Source organism: Platichthys flesus, chromosome 23, assembly GCF_949316205.1.
Source record: "Platichthys flesus chromosome 23, fPlaFle2.1, whole genome shotgun sequence".
NCBI lineage: Eukaryota > Metazoa > Chordata > Actinopteri > Pleuronectiformes > Pleuronectidae > Platichthys > Platichthys flesus.
Window position 1 is genome coordinate 15042762 of NC_084967.1, and position 21644 is coordinate 15064405.

The following is a 21644-nucleotide window of genomic DNA, read 5'->3' on the forward strand; positions in this document are numbered from 1 at the left end:
TGCTGGGAAAGCGCGCTGGTGTCCCGTTTTATGATTGGGTCACAGCTCTGATCTCATGTTTAGAGATTGGATCAGTGTAGATATCCGACATGCCGGCTGAAAACTCTCTCTAAGCCGCCGCCTCGTGTGAAGCTTCACTCTGCCACTGCAGCTTTTTTTCCCTGTAACATCACTTTCTTTATACTGGGTAGGAGCTTGGTCCCAGTTTGTGCCATGTAGCCTTTGTCTGGTTTTTCTGCTGTCGTTATAAATGTGGGATTACAGCTATAACTCGGCTTGTTCCCAAATATGATGCAGGAATTTTCTTTTGCATGTCTAATATCACTCAAATAACACTTTTATATGGCGAGGGTCCCTTAGGAAGGAGGAATACTTTGAGAGTTAGTGAAACGATGCATATGCATGTGTTTCTGAAAGCTCCTGCAAAGAATAAGTGTGACTTCTTGAGAGTGTGACTTGCAAAGATGGACATTTGGAGTTCATATTCTGGTTCGAAATTCTCTTTGAGCTGTCGCCTCATGTGAAGCTTCACTCTGTAATTGCTGCTTTCACCATCATTGTCTTTATTTTGAAGGAGGTGGGGGGGTGGTTCCCAGTGGGTGCCATCTACTGTTTGTTCGTGCACCAGAAAGAATCCAGTCCCGCAGCTCTGTCTCCAGAGTGGTGGTGGTGGTGGCTGAAATATGAAATATGCAACTTTTCTTTAAAAAAAACAAAAAAATCGAGGAAAAAAATGAAGTAATGTCCTCTTCACCGTAAATCCCCATGTGTTTTGTGTTTTTCCACTCCTGTCTTTTTTCACATCAGTCACTCAGTTCACAGAAGCATCAGATGTCATCTGCAGACAAACCTGCTTGTTATTGGATGAGAAATCAGCGCGAGGGGAGGAAAAGAGAAAAGCTGCGACAGATTTACAGCAAGAAATCACACACACAATGTTCAGAAAAGTCTTTCTGTTTATCTCTGGCTCCTGAGATATAAAAAAAAAAAAAAAAAATCCATATTCACTCCAGTGCACGTGGAAGGGTTTGTTCAATAACCTTTTTTATTCATGTTGACTTAGTGGAAAAGTGTTTCTAATGATTTATTCCACCCCTGATCGCACCAGACGTTGGGTAGTGTGGCTGCTGAATTACGCAGTGCCAAATTACGCACGGAGAACAGTCGCATCACAAACCTGCAGTTCTTCATTTTAACTGAAACACTCAGCATGAAATGAAATAGTGTGTTGTGTGTATTTGTATATATGAGCACGAGCTGCTGCTGCTGCTGCTGATGATGATGTTGCTGGTAGGACGATTGCGGTTTTTTTTGTATGTGTGTGTGTCTTTTCTATCTCGATCTTAACTACTAACCAAGTCTCAGAGAGAGAGAGAGAGAGAGAGATCAAAATTCAATCCCGTTCTGAGAAAAAAAAAAAAAAAAAAAAGGAGAGAAATGACGTTATTTGAATATGTGCCCAAAATCCTTAATGAATAACTTAGGACGAGTAGGAGGCAAATGCTGCCCCAGCTGTTTCCTGTTGAAAATGTCTGTGTAATGTAGATAAATGTGAGGGATTTTCTCTCTAAATCCGTCTCCTGTTCGCTAAATCTCACTTCTCCAAAACGAGCCTGCGCAATGGAACAAAGTCGGAATATTGAGATGTGACATTGCCCGCATCTCATCCTCTTTCTCCCCGTTTTTTAATGACTTCAAACAAGTTCATTTTCGCCGGGCTTTGACTTGCCGAGACCCGTGGGGATGTCTAGCGCTCTCTCCTCTCAGTGGCATTTATGTGATGTCTTCAAGGTAACTTACCTGATTTCCTTTGACACTATACATTGTCACCTTGCTTCTCGCGCTCTACTTTGCACACAGCATCCTCGCGTAGATTGAAACCGGTAGCAATAAAACAGGGAATATTGAAATTGCTTATTTATATTTTACAGCTATTTTACACGCGCGATAAATGTTGGATTTGTGCAGATTTTTACGCGTTTTTCTGCAGTTGTTGTGCATGTGCATGTTTTTTGGTGATATTAAGAGATCGCCCCCCTCTATTCTTTTGATTTAATTGACTTTTCTTGTGCATGACTTTCAGTGCTCGGTGGATGAATGGGTTTTCCATCCTCCATGCGCTCTGCATGCGCTCCTTTTTTCGCCAGAAAGCTTTAATGCCGGCGGCTTTGCAACTTTCAAAGTAATTACTGCTGAGTCGGCGTTATTATTATTAAGTGCTAAATGTTTAACCTGATGCTGCGGGGTGAGGAGAGAGAGGGTAGCTTAACACCAAAGACTTACGGGCACTTGGAGTCGTCATGTAGATGGATAATGTCCTGTGTTTATTCTTTTTATTATGTATATTTGGCTCACTCCGCTTCCTCCACTGGGTTTGGCGGGAGAGACGTTTTCCATCTCACACTTTGGATCGGAAAGATCCCTGGCGCTTTTCTTTTTTACTCAGCTTTTTCAATTTTGAAGCTGTTGAGTTTGGTGCGTAACAATGCGCAGACCTTTGCGCCTCTTGGCACAGGTGAAACACGGCATCCAGAACACAGACTAATCAATATTGATGAGGTTTTTAAATGTCAGTGATCAGAATGGAGGGTTGTTAAATTATCAGATAAAATATACGGGGGGCGGTGGGGGGGATGATAAGCAGAGAAGTGTGGTTTCCAATTTTTACGCACTCTGCTCCGTTGCGCACAGGCGCTCCGGAGCATCAGAGCTGTTCAGCCTCCTGTTTGGCTCCTCCACGGGGGCATGTAGGTGAAGTTTGGATTTAATACACTTTCCTCCAGAAGCTGTTATTCGTTCTCACAGAGGGAAATGTGCTGGATGATACAGAAAAAAGCCTTAAGCCCCTTAGATTTCAACCTTAGGTGGCACTCCGGTGCCAATACGCATGGCACAGAGCCCACAACTGGCACAGCACAGACTCTAAAAATGACTTTCTTTGCTTGAATGTGTGATTTGATGATGCTCTGCCTTTCAGCAGTGGGGACGTTAAAGCTCTCCCTCTCTCTCTCTCTCTCTCTCGCTCTCTCTCTCTCTCTCTCTCTCTCTCTCTCTCTCTCTCTCCCTGTGCGCAGAGTGCGATGTGCTGTATCTCCTGTAGCCACACCCTCTCACTACTGCTGTGTGTCCTCACCCTGACTCCGACGGCAACAGGGGCGGGACCAGAGACCCTGTGCGGGGCGGAGCTGGTCGACACGCTGCAGTTTGTGTGTGGAGAGAGAGGCTTTTATTTCAGTAAGTGCACCTTTTTATTTATTCATAAAGGTTGGCTGTAGCCGTCCCAGAGCTCTCCACCTCCAGCGAGCTCATAAATAAAAGAGCAGCCGGTTTGACATCTCGCCTTGACTTTCCCTGCATCAATGTTCTCTTTCTCCCTCCATTCATTCCTCCTCCGCTCTCACATCTCCTCTTTACATCCACAGCATTTGTTTTAAATGCTCAAATGCATCGAATGCCCAAGGAACACAAACGCAACGCAGAATAATGATGAAGTGCTCGGTGGCAAATCCCAGTTTTGTCAGTGGGCTTCAAGTGGAATTTGGCTGACTTTATCTCTCAGAAAAGAGGAGGAGGTATTGCTGTGAAGTTTCTCTTTTTTTCCACCGAGAAGGGGAAAGCTACCCAAAGAAAACCCTCCACCATGAATCCAGGATTTAAATCTTTTCCATTAAGGGTACGACCCAGCCCAGAGCAGCACAGGATATATGGAGCTACCGAGGTTTAGGTGCAGTGTTCCACCGGCAGCCAGAGTTTCTCTCGGGACATGTTTCCTGATCTTTCCATCAGAGATGAGCAGCGTGACTGGACATTAGCAGCCGATCTGGCCCAAACTCTGCAAAGCTGAAGTTTACAACCTCATTATTCCCATTTCCTCTGCTGACATTAATCAGTTAAGCCAATTTGCACCAAATGTCCTGACAGCGCTCCACCAAAAGTCTTTTGTTTTAACTTTTCTGAGAATTGATCATCCTTTTGAACCCCGTGCAGTAACATAACAATCCGTTATTAATGGTTTGGTCCGGTCCCAGAGCTGTGAAAGATTTTCCACATGTGGCTGAGTTTGTCAGCTGCCAGTTTGAAACAGATATAATATTTCTGTGGGAGATCAGCAGCATCTATAGTGCTTTCAGTTCTCTCTGAATCGATGGCTGTGACCTTAACCCATAACTGAAATGGTTTGTAGCTACAGACTCTGAAGAACTTGCTGATTGATGGAAGATTAGGAGGCCGGAGAAGTCCAGTCTTTGTATGAAAGGCTATGTCTTTAGCATTTTAGTGCTAACACTTGCTACTCAGCACTGAACAGCTGAGGCAGATGGGAATTTCATTGTTTGATCCTAACCCTGGACATAGAAGTGTTGAAATAAAGGCTGCATACAATCCCAGTTGGATTTCATGGAGTTTAGACCAATATTTGTCCTCAGGGTCCCAGTGCAGGAGAAGTCCAGGGATCCAGTCAGCAAAGACGTTAAGATTCATCCACTGGGGAACATGAACGTGTGAACCTGCAATCCACCCAAACAAATGTAGTGGATCAACCAACCCACTGTGGAGCGTCCCTGCCAACATGGCTAAGACCTGGACAATATACCGGTTGTTAGTTTTCCTTGTTTACTCCATCGGGACCAAATTGTCGTGCAACAACAAATTCCACTTCGTTTTGCATAGACCTCTCCTGCTCTGATGAACCTTTGCTGTTCTTGCGAGATAAGAACCCTGACGTGGGGCGATCTCTTATCACAGTGTTTCAATATCTGTGCATTGTTATGGCCAAAGATGGTGAAGGACTGTGCTGAAGGGACGAGATCAGACAACAGAAAGTTGGATCTACCTTCCCCTCCTCTGTATCACACCATGTTTTGCCTTGTCAGTACAGGAGATGTCGTACAAGTGGTGCAGAATTGTCTAATGTGTAATCCTGCATGTTTGCATCTTGTTCTGTGCACAGCTCATTGTCAGAACTACAGCTGTGGCTGATTGTGCAGCTCACAGTTCATGTCAACTGTTAATACCACTGAAGAAAGAGGCTTTGGTGAATGTGGCTGGACACTCGTATTCAATCTGACCCGACGTGTTGCAGTTGCATGACGTTGAGCACACGGTTCTAGAGGCAGGTTAAAAAATGCTCTTTGAGTGTCATAGGATTTTGTTTTGCAGAATCATCCAGTATCAGCATTGCGTCTGGCAGCGGGGTAACCATGCACCTTGCTGCTGCTCCTCCCGCCGTCCCGCTGCCAAATTTCTCCACCCCTGCATGCAGCGTTTCCAGGACGAGTCAACATCATTCTCTGCATCTGGCCCTTTGTGCAGCGTCGTGCCAGGGTGCTGCTGGAGAGCCACCAAGCTGCTGCAAAGCTGCGAGTCTTGTTCGTCCAGATGCTGCTGGCAGCGCCACACGCTGTGAAGTGGTCATGACAGCCTGCTCAATTGCCAGTTTTCTGCCAGTTAAGACTCTTTTTTTCCCCCCGGTCTTTGGAGTCTTCTGCCGCAGCACTTCTCGTGTACAAATGGCCATGTTCTCTTCATTTAGGCTGAGTGTGGAAGATTATGGGTCGACATGATCAAGTATGAGGTTTTAGTGGATGCAGGACCTGTTTTTTTTCATGGAAACTCAGTTTGTTCAGCCATTATTTAGCTTCTGAGTATCACTTCATTGAGCAATACATGTTATCGGTGAAATCCTCAAGACCCAACTGGACATTAAACTGTGATATCAAGACAGTAGATCCTTGGGCAGTGTTTAGTATCCCAGTTTGAAGGGTTGTGAACTGGTCCAGAGAAGTGTCGGCACGTTACAGCTAAAAGTGGATGAAATGTTTACGGCTCTGACAACGCACGAGGGTGTCCAGAGACTGAGACGATGTGAGAATGTGAGGCGGTGTTGGCGACTGGGAGACTTTCACTACAGCTCTATAAACGCCTCTCCCAGGCTAGAGGAGTGCAGCACCACCGTCCACGATCCTCTGGTGAGAAAGGGGTTGAGCGGAGGCCAACGGCAACTCACGGGTCCTGATGCAAGATACACTTCTTAAACAGAAACAGACCCTTCTGTGGTAGCGGGAATGTGTTTGTCTTTCCTGCATCACCCTACACTGAGCAGTCACTGAGCTGCACCGCATCCATGTATCAATGCCACATTTCCCTGTATTTCACGAGCACTCCATCGTTTTTCTGAGACGCCGACGAGCTCCGAGCAGCAGGGTGCTGTACCTTGGAAAATATCCCGTTCCCCGTCTTCCCTCAGGTTCTCTTCTTGCTCGCTCATATTTTTTCACTGAAATCCCCTTTCTTTTATTTCTCTCCTCCGCGTCGCTCGCCACATGCACTAGTGGCTGTTTGCATAAAAATGTCTGGAGACTCCATTTGGGTCTGTGACGTCTGCAGGACACAGCAGTGTAGCGGCTTGGCCAAAGGAGGCGTGCTCCTCTCCCTGAACTCTTCCCCTCCAGCCTGGTCATGTTGAACTTGGCAACCCTCTAATTGATAATGTGTCCAGAGACGGTGTTGCAACGACATTGGCTTTTCTGCGAAGGCTGCTTTTGCCAATCCACCTCACGCGTGCCACCAGTAAAGTAGCACACATGCACCAGAAGGCTGCAGATTTCCTACCCTGACAGAAATGCTAAATACCAGTCGGTGGAAATTCTTTTTTTTAAGGTAATGAAACAAACTGCGGTCTCAGAAACAGAAAAAAAAATCCACAACCCAAGTCAGTTTTTCCAATTATTAGCCTGACCTAGAAATCCTCAGTTTTCTTTGTAATCCTGCAGCAGGCAGCCCCGTGATTTCTGTGGGATGTTCATTCCATGAATCAGATCTGTTATGGGAGTTCTTCTGGCTAAAGCGTAACTGCTAAGTAGCTCCATGTCCTAAGTCACTTTTAGTTCATGGTGAAATGTTCTCACTTATCCTAAAGTGAGCATGAAATATAGAATCGAACTGATGATTTCAGCAGAATGAATGATCTCGTTTGGGGCCAAGACCCTAAATCCTGGTACATGAATTTCCCACAAACGACCAGAAGAAACCAAATGTGATTGTTTTTTAGGTGTTTGGCTTTTACCTGTTTAAGGGGAAAACAACAGGGGAGGGAAATATTGTTTGGCTGCCACTGATGAGACTTGATCTTCAGTGTTCGATTTTTTTATTCTTGAGCTGGAGAGAGAGAGAGAGAGAGAGGTAGAATGTGTAAACAGCATGTCACATGCATGCACGCACACATGCCCACGCTCAACACACACACACACACACATAGCTCGGCCTTGTCCCTCAGCAGCAGAGGATTATGTGGATTACAGGATGATCAGGACACCCTCCCTCCTTCGCTCCCTCCCTAGCTTTACACTGGACCTGATTGCACAGCGGAAGCCACTGGGATCTGAAGAAAGACCTCCTGTGTCTTCTCCATCACCGCAAAAAAAAGAAAGGTGTCCTTTTCCCATTAAGACCCCGAGCTGAAAAATGTCTGACCCTCCTGTGACTCATTGCCCGGTGGAACAAAGCAGGCGTCTCATGAAAAGGACAGACAGGCATCCTCCAGATTTGTATCTGGACATTGGGTGAAGTTGAGACTTGAGTGATTTGAGGACATGCCGGTACCAAACACTCCTTCACCTTTGAAACTCCTCATCAGTTTGATCCAATTACATAATGTCGGACGGCTACAGAGACAAACGGGGAAATATCTTGTTGCATTAGCGCAGAGATCAACAAGATGTATAATTGTTATCCTGGGACTTTCTTTATTCTTTCGTCATCACCTTCGGTTGTCTCTTTAATTGTCATGAGCTCCAGCTGTTGATCACCTGTTCACACTATAACCTCCAATTCAATATCTGGAAATACAGTTCAATTTAGATTGTTCTTTCAGATATAAATACATATGGTAACTGGGAGCGAATGTCCCTTACCCCCTTGAGAATATGATACACTGAATGCAAGCAGTCCTGCATCCTGTTGTTTATACTGTCACCTATACACACATTATTAATTTGCAGGTGTTTCTTCATCTGGACCAAAACCTTCTTCACAAAATGATGAAGATGATTTGAAAGATCTGTTATTTATTGGTATTCCCTGTGTAAACAAGAGAAAAATCACAAGCTTTGTTTAATAACGGTAAAAGAGGTATATTCATACTGTTTCTCATTTTTAATGCTAATGTTAAGCCAATACAAATGCATAAATATGTACCTTGTCTAGCACCATTTTATTTTAAACCATTATTTACAGCCTTTCATGGGGAATTCATTCCAATTAACTTTCATCCAATTCTTTTACACCACCTGAACACGAGCCATACATTTATAAACACTGCCAACAACAACCTTCCCTGAATAAATACACTTTGATTCATATTGATAATGCCTTGAACAACCCTTTCGATACTAGTTGGAATACATTTGGATCAGATGTTAGTGTCGCAGCGCAGTAACGTGAGGGAACACTTCACTCATGCCATAAACTCTTTGTGGTACCAGTGATAAAGAGGTAGTTTCCAGTGCTTGAGCAGCTCTTGTAGTCCCTGCCTGGCTGTAAACTTGCCTGACACTTCGCAGGAAGAGCAGTGCACCGGCTCCAAGAATCCACTGGTTTTTATTGACCATGACCAGGCTGTAAACTCAGGAGCTTTGTGTACCACTCTGGAATGGGGGAATCCAGCCATCTCTCTCCAGTGCCGTTCCTTCGAGGTGTCACGGTTCTCAGAAAATGGACCAAGTAGCACAACTCGGAAGGCAAATGTTAAAATTTAAGAGCAGAAGACAAAGGTATGAAACCAAATGCAGGCAAACAAAGAACAAAATGTCCGGCTGAGGCAACTCCAAAAAAAGAACTCAAGCAAGGTCCAAAACATGATCAAAATGGAAAAGGCCGGCAGAGAACAAAGCTTTGGAAAGCTGTACGGCACATGGCACAAAGACAACCTGGCAAGGAGCAGGTGGAAATGCACCAATATCTACACTAGGAAGCTAGAGAGGGACGTGGAGCAGGTGAACAGGTGAGGAGTAGGAGAAGGAAGAGGAGGAGGTTTTTCTACATATGTCTAAACAATTAAATGGAATGAAAGGGTGAATAAGCAGATTGAGAGATGGTAGAACCTTCTCCTCTCTAGAGAGGCCTCCTGAGGTCAGGATGGACCCCAGACATGACCCCAGACATGACATCTGGGTCCAGGATGATGCAAACGGGGTCCAACCATTCCTTTTCAGGGACATACCGCTTTCAGACCCCCAACAACTGCCTGGCTGCCCCAACTTCCTGGTTCTTCCATTCAGTTTGACTGCACATGGATCCCCAAGGGATAGAACGATTCAGGGACGTTGCTTGGTTAAAGAGCCCCTTCAATTTAATTTCTGCAGCAAGTATCTTTCTCGAATTTAACGGTGCTGTCATCCAGCTCTCATTCCGTCTGCTGCAGGTTGAGCTGTGTACTTGACCTGGAGTTCTCAGGCAAATGATCGCTGAATAAAAAAATGCCAGTAGCCGCCAAACTCACCGGGGTCGAGTTCTGGGGAAGATATTTGAGTCTCAGAGGGCGACATGCTCTTAGTGATGAAGAGCGCCTGAGCCAGCATCTCCACACTCTCTGAGAACAAGTCGACTGGGTTCGGGGCGGCCTGGTTATGCTGTCATCAGGCAGATTTAAAATGGAAGAGTCTCAGGCAAGCAAAGTGCAAAGGGTTGAGCTGAGGCAAGATCCAGAAAAAGAAAACGCAGGCCAGGTCCAAAACACTATCGAAAGAGGCAGGCAAAGGACGGAGTGCTGGAAAGGTAAGGCATTTGGAACAAAGACAATTTGGCAGAGAGCAAGTGGAAATGGACCAGTATACTCTGAGGCTAATGAGGGAGTTGGCAGTAGGTGAGCAGGTGAGTGGGAGGAAGAGCAGGTGAGTGGATTCCTTGGACCAGAGTAGCAGGTGACAGGGGACAGCGTCTGAAATGACAGAGCAGAAAACAACTCTGCCGAACGGAGGGAATCCGACCGAAACTCAAATCCACAACAAGAGGAATGAGCTCGATAAATGTGTGCAGAACGTGCCAAATACTTTTTATAGTATCAAAGCACTTCTGATCAGTTTGCAGCCTGCTCACTCACAGACGACATCAGCTGGATTCACAGCAGACACAATTTATTTCAAAAGCCAGTGAGAGTTAGGGAAAAACCGAGAACACGCCAGAACGTATCAAAATGTCCACCAAAACCAAAACCACTTCTTTAGCATCGGGCTGAGTTCACGCCGACGGCAGCGCGGTGTGAAAACTGCAGCACCCCCCACACACACACACACACACAAAAGACTGAGCTACTCGTTAATGGAGTTGGAACGGTTAACCAGACAAATCTCAGTCCTTATCCTTTAAGTAACTGTTTGAAAACTTTTACGGAGTGTCACTCAAAGTAAAGCCTGTAAAACCACGATGGGCTCATTACTGCCCCTTGAGGCAAGCCGTTAGAATTGCTGGTTGGATTGGTTTGATTGTTTGAAGACATCTTAAGACCATAATAAATTAAATTCAAGACCAATGTCAAGGAATATCAATTTGCCGCTGGTCTCGTCTGTAGTTTTATTGCAACACTAATTTCTGTATCATTAGGAAAGAACTTCAACAGATGGAGACATTACAAAATCTGCATGTAGCCAAAGCATTTCTCTTGAGGGCAGAGAAGCATTAAATAAATGTTAGCATCATTAAGACCTACTTATACATATTTAAGACCAACCCTGATAATACATAGACACTATGAGAGGGTTTAAATGGGTAATATGACACATAAATATCCCTTTAATCCAAAAAGTGTTGAGTATTTGATGAGCATTAATCAACATCTGATGTCAAACGACTGTAATCGTGCATGAATTGCGTATTTCTACACATTCCCCAGCCTGTAATATATCATCGGTATGGACGTGATAAGCCACAGCTGCACTCTGCCACGTAACGATGGCTGAAATGCTGACACACGCTTTCTAATCCGATCCGAAACCCTGCGTCATCGCCATCGTGCTAGATCCCCGCGCGGCATCCGGCTCCAGCGGCAGAAGGGCCGCAAGGCGCTGTGCACTGGCAGGAAACGTTGTTTACCCTTATTTGTTTAACGACAGTCGGAGCAAACAACACTTTGTTTACGAGGGATTAACACGGTCATCCATGCAACCCGGAGCATTTAAAACCTCGCAAAGCTTTCAGACCCTGATTATTATATGCCTGTTTTTCTCCGACCTGCCCGAGCTGATTATCCTACATTTTACAACCGGTGCCAGCTGATCTTTCCTCCTCCTTCCAGCTGTTTGTGCAGCGGGGGTGCGGGCTATTTTCAGAAGAATAGCGGACGTTAATTTGTGAGGCTTTGTTTGGAGGGATTGGAGCACAGGGCCAGGCAATGAGGCACGGCCCCTCTTTTGGCTTTCAGCGTCCATTATATAATCTCCAGCCAGGGCTTACTGTCATACTTCTCCAAATGTCTTGACATCAGGTGTTAATACAACTGCCAGGGCTGGTTATACTGATACACGCTACAGGGGGAGAAACAGCAGGAACTACAATGGAAAACACAGTGGAATACCTGACCATAAAAGGCGTGACTGTCAGTCATCTGAATTAAATAGAAAATAGTGATGTCAACAGCTATATTAAGGTTTAAGTCCGTCTTTCAACACATCTATTTTCGGAGTCCAGGATCTGGGTGAATCCAGTTCTTCTGTTCCCTAAATAATGCATGTGCCGGCATATTTTTAGCATCAACCCACCTGATGTGCATCATGACAGCATCTCTGTTGCTCCCCCCCCCCCCCCCCCCCCCCTCATTCACACCTGCCACAGCCTCCCCCCCTGCTTTGTGTCAGCGGGTCCGGGAGAGAAGAAGGATGCTTCTATTTCTGAATGAAAGCTGCTGCTCTGTCCAAAGCAACATTGTCAGGACAAGGCAGACAGAGAGCAGAAGTTAATGCACTTTGTCAGCACTGGCAGGCTCCTGAGCCAAGAGCTATTAACTCTGAGAGGGAAAGGCATTTCCTCCTTGTAAATGCCATATTAAATTATTATTATTTCATTTGGTAACAGGGAAAAGCCCATCAGGGCTCTAATGCTCAAGGTGAGTTTTTCCAAAGGCCACCAAAAGAGCCGGTAGTTTCGAGGTGTGTGTGTGGGGGGGGGGGGGGGGGTGTCAGGGAGTTGACACAGGGAGTATTGTCATTATGGTAACTTGATGCGAGTGTCACACCTTTTAAATAGACTCGTGCCTTTTTAAATTACGCTGCAACGAGTAGATGTTTCCAATGCTTCCCTGCTATACCAAGACTTCCTCTTCCTTCTTTGGCTTAAAGGTCCATCTCCATCATGACTGAGCCCTCATGGTGCTCAGGCTCCTGCCAAATGGAAATGTGAATGAACAGCAGTAGGGCACGGCCAGCAGGGGCGTGGCCTCCAGGGCTGCCTAGCTGCTTCTGCAGGTTGATTGGGCCCAGTGGGTTTCGGGGTTTGGCGTCACCGGATGAATGTGACCAACTTTTTGTTTTACAGGGGAAGCAGCTGCTAAACGGAAGAAATCAATGTCGTTAAGGCTGTTCATATAATGGGAATCAAACCCATGTCCTGGTTTAAAAAGTTTTCTTTTCCCAGTTTGGCAGTTTAGCTGCTGGCCAGTGAACAGAATTTGTAGACGTCTCCTCACTGTTCTCCCTCCTCTCGTTGTGATCCTCAGGTAAACCAGGTTATGGCGCCAATGCACGGCGGTCACGCGGCATCGTGGACGAGTGCTGCTTCCAAAGCTGTGAGCTGCGGCGCCTGGAGATGTACTGTGCACCTGCCAAGACTAGCAAGGCAGCTCGCTCTGTGCGGGCGCAACGCCACACAGACCTGCCCAGAGCGCCTAAGGTCAGTACCCCAGGGCACAAGGTGGACAAGGGCACAGAGCGTAGGACGGCACAGCAGCCAGACAAGACAAAAAACAAGAAGGTGAGCACAACAACCAGCAGATACACACTTTACTAAAGTTTACATGTCAGGAAATGTGGGGGGAAAGAATAGGTTTGACATTTTGGGAAATCAGAGGATTGATACCAATCACGTATCTGTTCATTTAGTATGAAATCACAACCAGCAGACAAAAAAATAACTTGCAAGCCAGGCCCCTGTAAATGATTAAACAAAGGTTATATAATCTAATTGCGCCTCTTTGGCAAGACATCTGATGTCAGATGGCCGTGATGATGACAAAACATTAACTCCCAATCAGGAGGAATATTATTTAATTTATGGCAAAACATTCTATTGCTATAATTGTTATTATGGCATTTTTGTAATATTCTGGATTGAATTGCTTTTGTATCTATGAGTCGGTCAGATTAAATTGAGGTTCTCCACCCCTGGCATAAAGACTGGGTAGCACTAACTTTTAAGTTTTTGTATGAATAAAACACATACGATGAACTACTGTGTGTTATATAGTGAGCTTCAGGGGAGCACTATGATGATTTAGGCTAAATAAAGCGTAACGACTAACACATTATATCTTTAATCATTAAAAAAAACATAATGAAAAACCTGTTTCCGAAGTTGTTGAGACTATTTCTCGACTAGGAACATTGTGAAAGAACAAGGCGAGCCTGTTTCCTCTCATCCAGCTGATGGCTGCATTAAATATTCAGTGTACAGACATGAGAATGGAATCAAACCTCTCCTATCATTTTACAGCATTATTTCAAATGGTCAAACTGTGACTGTAAAGGTTCATTGGGTTCAAGTTTACTCACAGTTTAGTGCATAGCATGAGAAATGAATCCTACTTAAGTGTCTTCGTTCTTCCTCCCACAGAGACCTTCACCGGGACATAGTCACTCATCCTTTAAGGTAGGCTTTCAAAGGGATTCTTTTCATCGCATGATTATTGCTCTGACTTTATCATTATATAATTTAGACCACACAATCTCTACTTTGATGTTCTCAAGCAGAACAAGCTTTATTTTGAAACGAGAGACGCTGGTTCAAACAATCTTAGCTTTGAACTCTTAATCCCTTGGACAAATAAAGAAGCCGTGATCTCTGAAGACAGAGTCTGTTTCATCCCCGGAGTTGCCAACCTGCCAGAGTGTGATCCTTTTAAGATTTGACCGTGTGCTTTTTCCCCTCCTTCTCTCAAAAAAGAAAACCATTAGCCGGAGAAGGAACTAAGTGGTTTTTGTGGTAGACCCCGTGGCACTGCAGCTCCCCAGGCAGCACTGTACATTATGTGCTGAAGTTCTGGCGTCTCACCATAACACCCTGCCGCATGCAAGGCCTGGAGATGAAGCGTGCATATCATGTTTGGTGTATCAACGTGTGCAGTGGCCTCCCCATCATTCATTTGCTCATTGATTTGTGGATTGTGGTGCACAGTGAACCCTGGTGTTCCTGTACCAATCTTATTTTACCTCCAAAGTCAAACTACAAGTTCCTATCACGTTTTGGGTCAGTAAATATAAACTATAATGAAACTACAGCTGAAGTTTTTTTAGTTAGAGTCGCTGACAGCCGTAGACAACATACAGGTCCTCAAACGTGAACCCAAAACATCTTAATTGCCCCCTGGTGGCAAGTTCATAAATCCCGCCTCCCCCTTGTTAGTGGATGGGACATTGACCAAATTGAAAAGCCAAATAGAAGATGGCTTCTGTTATTCTAGGTATTATTTATCAAAAACAGTTTGGCACGTCTAGATTGACGAGACCATGACCCCATAGCGCCAAGCTTTTGTTGTGTTCTGGTTGTTGTGCAATTTTCCGACTCAAAGTATTCACCAAGTGTATGTTTTTGTGTTTGTTTGTTTTTTTCTCTTTGCAGGAAGTGCATCAGAAAAACTCAAGTCGAGGGAACACGGGCGGACGAAATTACAGAATGTAGGGCCGGAGCGAATGGACACATGCCCAGTGACTTGGGTAGAGAGAAGGGAGTGGCCTTACCCGGTGCCCCTGTGGAATGGTTCACTGTAAAACAAAACAAAGAGGATGCTAGCGATGGTTCGAAAAGCTCTTCACAATGATTTAAACCTGAGTGCTGAGGGGTTGTCGAAGGGGTTTGATGAGGGATCTTGTGATTATTTTATACACTGCACCATTCCATATCGGGAGGAATTCTTTGTTAATGCAATGTAACAGACTAGTTTAGCTGCTGAGACACGAACAAGAGCTTATTACACCTCCATGTGTGAGCTGCGCTGCCCCTGGCTCCAGGAAAGGTCCTGGGCGTTAGGCCGTGTCTGACAATGAGTGGTCCATCCTGTCGCTTGAACTCTGTGGAGGTAAATCCGTTTACTCTGAGAAGTGATTCTTTCACTCCTCGGATGAGACAGGATATTCTAACACCGGCCATATTTAACAGTCGCTACCCTAAAAATAATAAAAAATCTGATTCTCTTATCTTGAGAGTTTGTTTCATGCACCATGCATTACCACAGATTTTTCTAAAAGAGTAAAACAAGGTTTGTTTTCATTTAAAAAGAGCCGGGGGCTCATTATCAGAAGGTTTGAGTCTGATCCAAATCCTTCCAAAGCCCAAAGAAGTGTTGAACACCTATCTAAACAAATCAAGCACCATTAGATTGGATTTTGAGGAAAGTGGGAGGTACTGTAGGTACTAGAAAAAAATATGATGATTTACCAGAAATAAATTGAATCCAATGTTTCTTTTGGCCGGGACATGGTGCTTGTTTGGTTTTCAGAAATGGGTCATTGGGCGGATTCAAAGTGCATTTGGCATAAATGAGAGGAATAAGTCAAATAACGACAAGAGAAATGCCACCGTGTCCAATCCAGTTACGCAATGATCAACATTTGAGGCCTGAGTTCAAGGTTAAGCACAAGTCATGAAGGTTCCATCAACAGACACTCTTATAAAAACCTTTTTAATTCTCATGAAGAACTGACACAGTGTTCCTGGGATCTGTCAATAAGGAAGTCTAAAAGCAAAAGACAGGGAGGCTGGAACAATAGTCAGTCGAGACAGATGAATTTAATGATTGATGGATCTTGGCCCGTGATGTTTGGTCAGTTGAGCGAGGCTGTGAACTTTCGCTGCTCAGTTGTCGCTCGGACTTCGTTATCTGCCCCGATGGAGAGATTACAAAAAAAAAAACTCTTCCGTTGCAAAGTCTGCCGGAAAAATAAGCAGAATATACGGTTTGGTAAATATTGCAAACCAAAACAAGTCCTCCTGAAATTGTGAGATACTGCACACATACACAAACGCATACAACGCACCAAAAAATAAATGAGTGTTGTGTAACTGTGAGCAAGGGTCAAGTACACACAGACACACAGATATCACACACACAAATGAAAAAGCCAGTTCTGAGAAGTCCCGGCTGTTGGTTCAAGCCTCCGATGCGAATTTCATTTTATCGCACGAACCGCGCAAGACGTCTCGTTTCTGGCTCCGCCTCCTCTGCCTGTGTATAATCAAACAGTACTCCCATTTATGTTAACCTATGCATCGCTATCATTCATTGTACATGATGGTTTCATATAAAAAAAACTGTATTAAGAATCCTATCCACTGTATAATGGTGCTATTTTGTAGTTTGTTACTTGCAAGAGACGGCTGAGACGGACAGGTGGCAGGGCGTACATCGGAGGTCTTCCCTTTTGCACAGCCTCGTGGCCACCATTTTAATAGTGTTTTTATTTGTAAGCTGTCTCAAATAAGGTAGTAGTGTAAGCGAGTAAATGTATCTGTGTGAAATCTGTGAATGCATGGAGAATTAAAAGATAAGAAAATACCATGGTGTGGTCCCAAGAAGGCAAAAAAATGCTATTTTTTCTACTGTTTTAAATTATTTTCTCAACATAGATCCCTTATGCCAAATAACTTGACAAAAGTACTGTGAACTGTGATTCTTCCAATTGTATTGAGATTTTCAAAAGTCATGGTGTGCTTTTGTCTGTCACTGGAAGCCATTGTATTCACGATTAAAATCACTCAAAGTGAGACTACATAACTTTTGCTGGACAGCGGCCACTCTGGCCACAAGTGGTAATTACAGGACCATCAATAACGCATTGGCTTTGCCTCTGTTTCCGAAGATAGTCATTACTCCGATGCTTTAAAAATACATCATCACGGTTATCGCTGATATGCTAACATTTGAGGGTTAGTTTCCTTTATACGCACACAAATCCAGACGAAATGAAAGCAGAAGGCTCTTTCTACATCGCTGAGCATAAATGAGCCTTAAAATGAGAAGATGGATACGACTCTTGTATCCTTCCATTAAATACAAGGCTGCAGTCACAAGCCTCATATTTTAAACATTATAACAATATCAAATTACGTGATGGTTGTTTTTCTTAAACTTCAGACAGAGCAAGCTGTGTCCAGTCGTTATGCTGAGCTAACTGGGGTGTAGCTTTATATTCAGCTTACAGTTATATGAGCACATAGCTACAGCTAACGTTAGCCTGCTAAATAAGGTTGTAGCAATGAAATCCCCAAGTATTAATTTGAGCTGAGGTGTATTTTATTGCTCATTAATTCAACTTTTCCTTTTTTCAATAGTTACACAGTCATTGCTTTAAGGTAAATCCAGGGCTTAAATTCATATTTTGCAAACCATTTGTCCGCAGCTCTCTGAATCCAACTTATTTTAAACGTGTGTGTTTATCTATAATGATGAAGGTTTTTAAAAATGGTGTCTAAGTAGATTCTCGGACTCGGTTTGACCTGGCGACTGAAATGAAGAAGACGCCGGTTGGCCAACATCACTGTTCCTCTTAGACATTTAGAGTTACAGTAGAAACCAAAGACTTTTCGATGGAAAACGAACTTCACTCATTACTAAGTCATGAACTCAACCTAGATCATTAAATAGCAATTATAGCCACCCCTGTGTGAACTGCACTGCAGCTACAATACGCCCTTCACACACTGTCTCTGGCACCTGAAACACAGCTCATGTAATAGATAGTCAAATGAGCCGGTCACGTGATGGAGCTGGGATCTTCACAGCAGCGATGAAGAAGAAAGCTACAGCAAGCAAACTCCGAATCATCTATGAAACACCTCTGTTCTGTCACCTGTGAGAAATAATCAATAAAGTCCTTAAATGTGGGAGCGCGTGAGAAATACACATCTCTCTGTTCCAGAAGCTCACTGTCCAAGAAACTGTTTTCTCACGGCGCTGTTGTTCATGGTGCTTGATTGCCTTCTGTAGAAAAACAAAATACTGACAAATTGTTCACCATTCCCTGCTGAATAAACCACTTGTCAAGATCACAGAACCGACTGGAGGCTTCTTTCAGACTGAATGCACGTACACTGGTGAAACCTCCGGGGGAAACATCCTCCCATGAAGGCTTTACTCCCCGTGTGACACAACATCACACTGGTAAACTACACAGCTCCTACGAGGAAGTCTGTGGATTCAGACACACAAACAGCAGATTATTACACAGCGGAGGTTTTCTCCCTCGTAAGCATGTGCAAATCTTTTAATGCATTTGGGCTATAGATGAAGCCGTAACTCAAGCTGAGGCTTTGTGCACCGTGCAGGCTGAAATCGAGTCTGCTGGGTGTTGCAGAAGGACACGGTAATACTTCCTAAGAGGTGGCCGGGGTCTGCCAGAGCAAACAGAGCCGGGGCGTGGTGCTCCCCGAGGCCAGAGCTGCATGTTCAGCTCTTTGTAGGATGCTTGCAGTGACAGCGCCGGAGCTCACTCGCCGTCAGCACTTCTCCAAACGGATGCTCCCCGAATGTGGGACAACAATCAAACCTTGATAAATTGGCTCTGCGTGGCCGGCGCTCGGCAGACGGCAGGGATCGAAACGCGGTGCAGCCCGGAGGTTGGCAAGGTCCAGGTCAGCCCGTCCATCCTGGATGTTATTTCATCCTTCTTGATGACTAATACAGAATCAATTATCCAACCAAGCCATTACAAATAAGGCAATTATGAAAGAGAATACGGATGTGCCCCATCGTCCAGGGTAGCTTGAAAATGCTCTGTTTATTCTCGGCTAATTTTGGATAACACAGTGTTTCCACGAGTGCAAAACAAGGCTGTTGGAACGACCTCAAGACCCAGGACGGTTCTGGAGAGAAGACCAACTTTTCCTATTGATCTGCGCGCTTCGGGATCCAGTGCATCTGAGGACACAGATTTTGGTCTTAGCCCTGAAACTCAATCTCTCCACACTCTTCAACTCCTCATCCTAAGCACACAATTGTCTTTTGAATGACCTTGTGGTCTGTTTTACTACACTCACCAATTTTACTACTTATTCTACTGGTTATTTTAAAGGAAAAGTGGTTGCAGGGCTTCATCAGTTTTCAACCATTCATTTTGTTTCCAGGAGGACACACAGGATTTTGCTCTTTGCTGGGTTTCTGACTTTTCCTCCGAGATGTCGTCACTTTCGCGTTCGTTGCGTCTAATCCCGAATACGGTTGGAGGTCCAGCTCTGGATTGTGATGACTCGACCGTGACAAATTTACAAGGAGCCTTGTGTCACACTGTATTGTCATCGTGAGCCAAGGCCAGATGTAAATGGAAATAGACACGAGAGGCTCAGCAAGTGCACACGCAGCCTCGTGCTTCCACGGGAAAATTAGCAGCTAGATCAAGGCATGTGTAAAAAAAAAAAAAAAAAAGAGAAGAAGAAGTGTTGAAGCCAATGGAGGAGATTCTCCCTCTTTCTCAATTTCAGTCGACAGTGGAAATTCACTGAGGCTTGATTATAGCAGGAGAGTGTTGGCTCAGCTGCGTGCTTTAAGAACCCATGATGTCAGAGCCTTATTTTCCTTGGAGAGACTCTCATCAGCTGCATTGTTCCAGGAAACCATGGTCTGTTCTCTGGGCAACAAAAAATCCTTGCCCAAAATGCCCCCCCCCCCCCACACACACACTCTCTCCCCTCCTGCACCCTCATCCCTGCTGAATGCAGCACGCCGACTCAAGACGCACACATAGACGTGAGGAGCCGAGCTTGAAGCATCGGTGCAGTCAACACTTCCCTCTGGGCTGTGTTTGTGTTTTCTTAGTGTTGATGGTGAGAGTGCATGCCCCCCCCCCCCCGGAGGATTATTAACACAATGCTGCTACTGATGTCACAGGGGCCCAGAGTTATGAGGTCTCCCTACGCACGGAGCTGCAGGCGGTGCGATTGAAGTGCTGCACCGCCGGCTGACAGGTGATGCAAGCAGCTGACAGGGCTGATGAGAAAACTACTCTGCAGCTTCCCTGAGTTCACGGTGTTAAACCACGCACGACCCGAAGTCGAAGCTGCACGCAATTACAGCTGCTGACAAACAAGGCCGCCTGCGATTCAGAGACAGCACAGTAGTTGAATAAACTTCTCTGGCACCGGTTGAAGGTTTGACGAGCCGTGTTTTGGAAACGAGAAGATTTGCTAATGTTCATGGATACCCACCAGATCCCATCTGGTCCTCATTAGATTATTTGACTCTTGGCTTTTCTATATATTTTTTTTTTTTGTGTTAATGTTCTTTGTTAGAGAATTATGGTAATGATTTCTTAGAAATTCAGACCAGGGAAAAATCACAGTTACCAGATAAAGACCTTCACCATTGCTCGGAGTTCATTGAATCTTCAGAGCGACGGCCAAGGAAGCCGACGGAGCCCAGAAGCTTTGGATCAGCTGGACCTGCAGCAATCTGCAGGTCATCGACTGTCAATATCAGGTCCTGATCGTCGCCTATACCAGGAGGACTCTGCGAGAGGAGGGAGGGGACATTATCAGTATGAGAGAAAGAGCGAGAAAGGTTACAACAACAGAAAACAAAGCTCACAAGTTCAGTTGTGCTTCTGCTGGAACGGCCGTGCCCCTGTGGACGAGTTCAGTCCTTCAGTAGAGATCCTCGCCCTCCAACAATAATACTTACAAAATAAAGGGGCTGACTGCTCCAAGTAAAATCACTTCAGCTGAGTTCAATAGCTATTATTCATGTCCCACTTCTCCAGCCCATGCACCGCGGCTCCTGTAGGTAAAGACTTTGAGTTGAGGAGAACACCGAGAGGAGCTTTGTCAATGTTACAGCTCTTTGGTTTTGTTTGCATCAACCTTTTATCATCAGCTGATAACGATCAACACTTTGGCACGAGAGCTTGTCGATGCAATGTTGCAAAGGCTCGATCGGGACTTCTGTAACTTTTGAACTCACCCGAGCAAAACTGGACTTTCCAAAAGTGCAGGTTTTGGTTAATTTACATAAAATGTGTCTAAAAAAGTCTATTATTACCTCCACACAGGTTATGATTTCACCCCTGTCACTCTGTTTGATTTGTTGATTTGTTTTTTGGTCGGTTAGTTAGCTAGTATGTTGACTTGTTGGTTGATTGGTATGTTAATTTGTTGGTGGGTTAGTTGGTTAAGTAGTTGGTTGGCTGGTTGATTGGTTAGTTGGTTGGTTGATCAGCAGGATTATGCAAAAACAGCTGAACTGAATTCCATGAAACTCAGTTGAAGGATAGGACAAAGGCCAAAGAAAGAACCCATTATATTTTGGCGCAGTTTAAGAGAAAGGCATCGTTTGAATTTTACCATTTTATCAATATAATGGTGAGTGTGTGTGTGTGTGTCTGTGTGTGTGTGTGTGCGTGAGGAAAGCAGATTTACTCACTCAGAGACTCAGTCAAGTCATGAACAAAATGTTTTGT

At 44.7% G+C, this 21644-nt stretch overlaps 1 protein-coding gene across 1 annotated transcript; it reads left to right on the forward strand.

The window, feature by feature from the left end:
* The first annotated feature begins 1495 nt into the window (after nucleotides 1-1495).
* igf1 (insulin-like growth factor 1) lies at nucleotides 1496-16753 on the forward strand. Its single transcript, XM_062383297.1, has 5 exons — nucleotides 1496-1791; nucleotides 3075-3234; nucleotides 12704-12957; nucleotides 13816-13851; nucleotides 14821-16753. The coding sequence occupies exons 1-5, from the start codon at nucleotides 1744-1746 to the stop codon at nucleotides 14878-14880; spliced, it is 558 nt and encodes a 185-aa protein (XP_062239281.1). The 5' UTR covers nucleotides 1496-1743; the 3' UTR covers nucleotides 14881-16753.
* The last annotated feature ends 4891 nt before the right edge of the window (nucleotides 16754-21644 follow it).